This window comes from Mus caroli, chromosome 16 (genome assembly GCF_900094665.2).
Source record: "Mus caroli chromosome 16, CAROLI_EIJ_v1.1, whole genome shotgun sequence".
Classification (NCBI taxonomy): Eukaryota; Metazoa; Chordata; class Mammalia; order Rodentia; family Muridae; genus Mus; species Mus caroli.
Genome location: NC_034585.1, coordinates 79,454,100 through 79,461,389, shown reverse-complemented (window position 1 = coordinate 79,461,389; position 7,290 = coordinate 79,454,100). Strand labels below are relative to the sequence as shown.

Below are 7,290 nucleotides of genomic sequence, written 5' to 3'. Positions count from 1 at the left end.
TCTGTATAGCCCTGGCTGTCCTGGAACTCACTTTGTAGACCAGGCTGGCCTTGAACTCAGAAATCCGCCTGCCTCTCCGAGTGCTGGGACTAAAGGTGTGCGTCACCACGCCCAGCTATCTTTTTCTTTTTAAATGCTGAAGTTTGACAAAGATAGGTTTGGGGATCTTGGCGGATTTCAACCCCACCTCTGCCATACACAAAACAGCCAGTAAGTAGCTTACCCTCTTTTTTTTCTGACTTTTATCCATTCTGAGAGACAAACTGCTAGAGCTGCCACCTCACAGCAGCAGGTGGAAGGGAGGGAGGAGTTTCCTGGGGTTCCTGAACAATAGCTGAGTGACTTCCCCCTCTGTTGAATGAGACTAAAAAGTTGAGCTGTGCATAGCTATTTTTGTAGCGTGAACTTTAATCAAACAAAGTGAGTTGTAGAGTGAAGGAAGTTCTTTGTAAAGTTGTATTGAAAAATAAACATCCAGCCTTAGTGCTTGAGTTAACCCCTATCCCCAGGGAAAATGAGCTGGATCTAGTTACAACAGCAACAATACCAAAACAAAACTCGTTCACATAGTTTCTAGAACCTTACTGCACTTTCACTGCGGAAAAATAAAATCAACATGTTCTAGAAACTACAATTAGATTTTGACACAATGTTAGAGTTCAAGTCACAGAAAACAGCAAACAGACAGGGGGGCTTCATGGCAGTGACTCCCGGATAGACTTAATAGCTAGAAGACTAGTGTGCATAGTTAGGTCCTTTGTGTAGAAGAAAGCATTCTTAATACAATGATTTCTGCGTAGCTGTATACAGTAGTTAAGAACGTCTAGTAGGTGTTTGGCACGGACTTTGTTAGATGTTCACACTGCATAAAGTGAACCTTTAGGCTTCAGTGTCTTAAAAGGAAGCTTCTCATGTGTTGGTGAAGGTAAGGCACTGCGTAACTGTCCTCACGGGTGGATTTGTGTCGTTTAAATTGATGCAGGGGCCTTGTGATGCTAGGTGGGCCTGAAGAGGCATCCTTGAGAGTTGTATGTCTGCTTGGCACTGCAGAAGGATAGCAGTCCTCCTATCAAAGCAGAGCTCATAGTCCCAGCCTAGGCAACATTTACCCTGATTTCTTATACACCACAGGTGTTTGTTGGCTACCAGGAGCAAGGAGCTTGGATCTGTGGGCGAATCCCACCTTCATTGAGGACACACTTGTTCTCTACATAAAGTGGTTGTAACAAGAACCATGTGGGTTGAATTATGTACTGTCTTTTTCCTTGTCGCTTGCTGGCTCAATTAAGTGTGAATCTGAGCTTGAGGGCTGAGCCATTTTACACAAGTCAGCCCTTTGGAAAGGTGTCTACTGGTTAGGAAGGACTCAAGGCCACAAAGTTAAAGGGGAGGAGTATGGCAGTGGGCATCACCCCTGTGACCAGATACTACCAGGTACTCTCTGACCACTTACCCATTTGCGAATCCTGAGAATCTGCCTTGCCTTTTGGGTACAAAGCCAACTTGACCATGTTCAAAGCTCATAGAGGGAGTAAATGACCTTTCATGCTTATTTACCCAGAACTAGACATTCCCGGTTGCGTTTATGTTTGTTTTGTTTTGTTTTGTTTTTTTAATATGGGTAAAGTAGTCCCCAACAGGACTGGGTTTCCTGCTGAGCCCTGGGAATTTCCAATTCTGACACTAGCTGGTTGGTGGCCTTTGTGGATAACCAGTTCAGAAGACGTTAGACCCATCTCATTTCAGCTATGGTTTCCCCTGTGCCTTTGCTGGATCAAGACTCAAAATGAGCTTGTTCATCTACCTTTGCCTCATGGGGCAAATGCTTCACTCCCCAGTGCCCCTGTTCCATCATAAGCTAACTGGGAACCCTTCATCTTCACCAGGGAGGAACTAGCCCAGTTCAGAATTGCTTTTAGAGACAGATAACAGGTCACCACTCAAGCACAAAAAGGGTGTCTGTGGAGTTGTGGAGGCTCTAGTAGTGCATTCTAATGTCCAGGTTGCTGAGCCTCTCCAAAAGCCTCCAAGGAAATGGCAGTAGCGGCTCCCTCCATGCTGCTTTTGGTTCTGAGAAGTGAAAGAAAATATAAAGTGCAAATCTTTAGACGTAAGACCCAGCCCTGGGATTCCCTTCCGGAGATATAGAGACACAGGACAATGGAACCCAAGTTATTTAGAGGTAAGAAGAGGATTCTGGTAGGAAGTTTGCGAGCATGGTTTCCATTCGTTAGAGTACTTCCTGAACACATAAGCCATCCTTGCATGGAGAGAACACAGAGTATATTCTTGCTTCTTGGATTAGCCTTACAGTCAGTATGATATAGTCAACTCCAAACTGACATTCATTTGCATTTCAAAAACTCAGAATATTACCAGACATTTCACTTTAGGTCAGACACAAGATGCCAGATTGTAATTTAGTGATGGCAAGAACATTTTGCTTAAAATATCTCTTGTGAGTTAGAGATCATAAATATTATGATGAATTCCCACTTTCATTTCTTCATCACTTTGCAAGTGTAAGACAAGTTTTATAATATTTTAATAACGTGTGACAACTGGTTTAGGTGCAGCTCAAAACTGGAATTCTTTTAAATTATAAAGGATTTTGTGTGCTTGAAATCCTAGAAAAAAAAAAGAAAACAAAGTAAGTTTAAAAACGACATGCTATCTGATATTTAAATACATTCATATAAATCTGATGAATATTGAACTGAGATTCTTCAAATTACAGTCAGTATGTATCTTAACTAAATCTAGTTTTATGGACAGTCAAGTTACAGTATGTATCTAAGTAAATCTAATTTTATGGACAGTTAAGTAAATGCTAGAAGCCAAGAGACTTGAACTTGGCTGAGAATAAAGAACTTGGATTGAAGTTAGAGCCAGGGGAATTTGGCTTGTTTGGAGCTAGGGCACTACTGCTGCTCACTGATAATACGTGCTCAGGAGCTCACAGCAGTGCGGCCAAAACTGTGAACTGGGAAACACTCACATCTACCTACCGCAGAGCAAAGCTGAACTAGAGATGTGTGTGCAGCTGGAGAGGGCGACTAAGAGGGAAAAAGAAACAGTTTTTCTTTTTAATTCAGAGACAAAGTCCCTTTTATTGTTTGATAGAATTATTTTATTCCAGTCGTAAAGGCTTTCTCTGTAAATTGTAGAAGGTAAGATGTGATATTTGTCCCCTAATTAAAGAGCATGCTCTGCGTAGTCAACTACAAAATCAGTAACTTTAGTCATTTATCCTAAAGTAGGTAACTTTTAAAATAACTTATGAGGCAGGAGGTTAAAGAGCGGTGTGTGGGTGTGAAATACTAGTGTCTTTGAGAATGTTTAAACTTAAATGTTTAAAGTGCCGTCACCTGAGGTCTGCTCTAAGATGTCTGAGAATCCCTTGCCTGAAGAACTAAGGCGTTCTGGGAGTCCTCCTTCCTTGAGAAAGTGTTTAAGCCTGTGAGAATGTTGGATGTCCCACCTCTATTAAATTACCAAAGAGTAGTCCAGCTGGTCCAAAAGATGGTTCCCGAGTAATCTCAACTAGATGATAATGTCCTTTTAAGGGTTTTGAAATGCTCCTTTTCAGCAGTTACATATGATATTTTATATCCCTAACATTTCCAAGCGTTTGGAACAACCAAGGGCAAGCTCTATAACAGCATGCCGGGAGCCATATCCTGGCCAGGCTGGTCTCCACCTTTGCCAGGGTTAGCCCGTGAGCACACGTCCCAAGGTTAACAGTTTCCTCATCTAGCAACAATGGCTGAGAATGCCAGACTCTGTGGCATGAAGTCACGTCCAGTAATTGCTCTGCAAATGCCACACATCCTCATTGTGTCAACCCAGACAGAAAAGAGACTAACAGTTACCTAGGTCTTTTAATGTAGCAGTAGCAGACACCAGTCTAAAGTGTATTAAAAGTGAGGTCACAATATCCACATGCTTGCTTCACTTTCCTGCCACAGTCCCCAAATGTCCTATTCAATAAACATGCTTCAGTAGTACTCACATTTTCGCTCATCGTAGTGACTTTAGATGCAGGACTGCCCTTCCTGTTTGAAGAACATAAAGACAGCATTTACTACATTACCCCTTCCAATCCTGGTGCCCATCCTCATCCAGCAGGACTATCTCAGCCAAGCAGGAAGAAAAACCAGCAGCCCAAACTGGATGCCAGACACTTACAGACAGTATCCAGACAAGCCATGCAATAACGGACAGGTTTATGTCAAACCCTAGCAGCAGAATGTAATCTAAGGCTAACAAGGTAATTTTGTCTTTATTTTATTTTATTTTATTTTTGTGGAACACACACACAAGAGACTTATTTTCAACCTACTGTATTAACATTAAATGTTTTTAAACATTTGGATTATTATCACCTGACATTTCATTTGTCCACGGCAAGTTTTGTGTGTTGGACAGGCTTCTAGTCGAAGCTCAGTGAATTTGAAAACTATACATGTTATGAATGGATAGAAGGTATAAAGGCAATAAACTGCTCCTTCCTGGATTCTAAAGATTCCTGCCGGATTTCACAGAGGCTCAAATTCAGAGAGTGTAAATCTTCCTCGCTCTTTGTTTAAGATCATAGATCACTCTGCTCAAAACCCTCAATCACTTCGCATCTTAATAAAAAAAATAAGTGCTCACAATTGGCTGGGGCTGGGGTGGGATTGGGTAGTGGCTACATGTCCCATGCTCTGTCCTGAATGGCCTGGCCTCTGTGCTAATCCTGATCTCTTAGACTTGATCCTGTACTTGCACTAGGATATCACGAGATCCAGACACCAAGGTGTCTATCTCTATCTATCTATCTAGGGATAGGAACTCAGTGACAGCAGGAGTCGGCAAAGGGTCTAAGAGAAGCCATGGCAGCGGAGAAGGAGGAGGAGTGTGAAGAGGGATGTGCCACGTCCATGTGGGAAGGGAGCTCAGTCACAGATCCAGTGCAGCACAGCTGGGGCTTGGATGACCTTATCCGTGTCTCCTGCAGGACTTTAACATTCTTATCATTGGTTAAGGGGTTAGAGAGATATCTTGGTGATATAGAGCATTTGATCTTGCAGAGAGCCAGAGTTCAGCTGCCAGCGCCCACGTAGTGGCTCACAACGGTCTGTAATTCCAACTTGTGGAGGTCTGACACCCTCTTCTAGTCTCCATGGATACCGTATGCACTGGGCACACAGACATACATTCGAGCAGAACAGACACTTAAGTAAATCCCCCAAACTCTAGATTCCTACGCATACTATCAGTGACGCTCTCTACTTAACAGTCTAGTAAGCTTGTCTAATACTGAAAGTTGCGGAGCATTGCGGTGCTCCGCACATCTCTGCTCCTCCTCCGAGCCACACCATCTGCAGTCTTCCACATTCAGGAAAGTGTATGTCCTTGTAACCCCGAAGCCACCCCCATGTGACTCTCTTCCTACCAGCCTGAATCTGGATCAACTGGTGGCTGAAAATATATCCCCTATACACTAATCCGTCAAGCACTCCAACACCACCACATCAGCATACAGCATATGCCATGTTTGTCTTGGCTCCCTGGCTGTCATTCTGTAATTGACCTAACCTTTTCCCCTTTCAAGTTTATTCTTAACAGAGAAACCACGGTAAGCGTTAAAGAATTAAAACGTTTAAAGCTGCTTACAGTCCTTCCTGGACTTCCAAATGCCTCAAAATCCTCAGAACTGCTGGGCAACGTCTCCACATAGTCCCCCCCCCCCGCCCCCACCCAGTACTTCCGTCTGCTCCCTGCCTCTCTTTCCCATACTGCTCTAGGCACGATGCTCATCTTCATATCATGAGATATCCCGAGCATCCTGACCTGGAGCTGTTCCGTTTTCCTCTCTCCCTTCTGCAAGAACACCATTATGGATATCTGCTTGGCTGGCTTCCTCCCTCAGTCTTCAGCAAACATTGCCTGTGTCCTTTCTCGATCCTGTATTTAAAATGGCAGTCTCCACTCCCCGACCTTGTATTCTCTGCTTTCTTACTTGCTCTTTTCTCCCTCGTTCTTGTCACACACTCTGGAGTGCGGCCCAGTGTACAGGTTTAGTCATTTCCTGCTTAGTTAGTGCAATGGAAGCTCCACAATGATGCTAATTTTGATACTGATTTCCAATACAGATTTTGTGGGTGTTTGCCTCACCTTTTAAACTAATATAGTGGCTGCGCCTAGAGCAGTGTAGGGCACGAAACTGATTACATTTCAGTTAAGTGTGACAGTTGCTACGTGAAAGCTCATTTGAAAACTTAGTTTAGTTAGTGATACATAGAAATGTGTTTTTAAAGTTGTACTACTGAAATGTCCTCACGGTTAGAGACCATATGTCTCCTCTTGTCATTGACAGGTAGGCCCCAGGACAGCTGAAGGATGTTTTTCTTGATGAAGCTGATTAGCCTCTCACAGGATTACTCTAGACAAATAAACTACTTTTGCCATTTAACAGATGGTTTAAAACTAAAAGACGGGAAGAAAAAGTAAGCATTAAGAAAGAATACTTACTGGAAGGAAGTTTCTTCTGCAAAAGAATAGGTATAGATCATTAATGCAAGGATTCATATGCAGCTCTAGCCACAGTGGCTTTGGGTTGATTTTCTTTTAAGCCTTACCTGTTAACATTTGTACCTTCTAAATGCAAGTTTTCCTATAAAGGGTCATACATACAGCAAATGTTTGGGCTTTGAGGGCTCAGGGAGGGATAAAATCAAGGATGCTTTGGAGTTAATTATATAACCAAGAAAACAAGCTTTTGAAAATGTCATTAAGAGCCAGGCGTGGTGGCCCACACCTTTAATCCCAGGACTAAGGCAGAGGCAGGTGGATTTCTGAGTTCGAGGCCAGCCTGGTCTACAAAGTGAGTTCTAGGACAGCCAGGGCTATACAGAGAAACCCTATCTTGAAAAAAAACAAAAGATAAAAAAAAAACCAAAAGTCATTAATATTTAAAGTTTAATAATACTAAAGTCTCATCAGCTTATAAATGAAAAGAATAGGAGTCTTTTCGTGTAGGGTTCACATATCTTTGACTGTCTCAAGGTAGTGTTACTACTATTAAGTAATTACAAATTTGCCTTGCTAAAAAATGAGCTTACAGGCCCTAGAGACAACCAGGTAGGCAACTGAGCCTGGTGGTGTACCCTGGAATCCCATGTACTTGGGAAGCTAAGGCAGGGTGATCGTAAGTTCAAAGCCAGCCTGGGCAACTTAGTGAGACCCTGTCTCAAAATACAAAGTAAAAGTTAAAAAAAAAAAAAAAAAAAAAAAAAAAAAAAAAAC

General features: G+C 42.5%; 1 protein-coding gene across 1 annotated transcript in view; it reads right to left on the bottom strand.

Moving 5' to 3' along the window:
• Positions 1-2,282: 2,282 nt before the first annotated feature.
• Jam2 (junctional adhesion molecule 2) overlaps positions 2,283-7,290 on the bottom strand; it is a 53,106-nt gene continuing 48,098 nt past the window's right edge. Inside the window, exons 8-10 of the mRNA XM_021185286.1 lie at positions 6,517-6,532; positions 4,013-4,055; positions 2,283-2,627 (exon numbers count right to left, since the gene is read on the bottom strand). Coding sequence (XP_021040945.1) covers positions 2,595-2,627; positions 4,013-4,055; positions 6,517-6,532 — 92 coding nt within the window. The 3' untranslated portion in view covers positions 2,283-2,594. The remainder of the gene's footprint in view (positions 2,628-4,012; positions 4,056-6,516; positions 6,533-7,290) is intronic.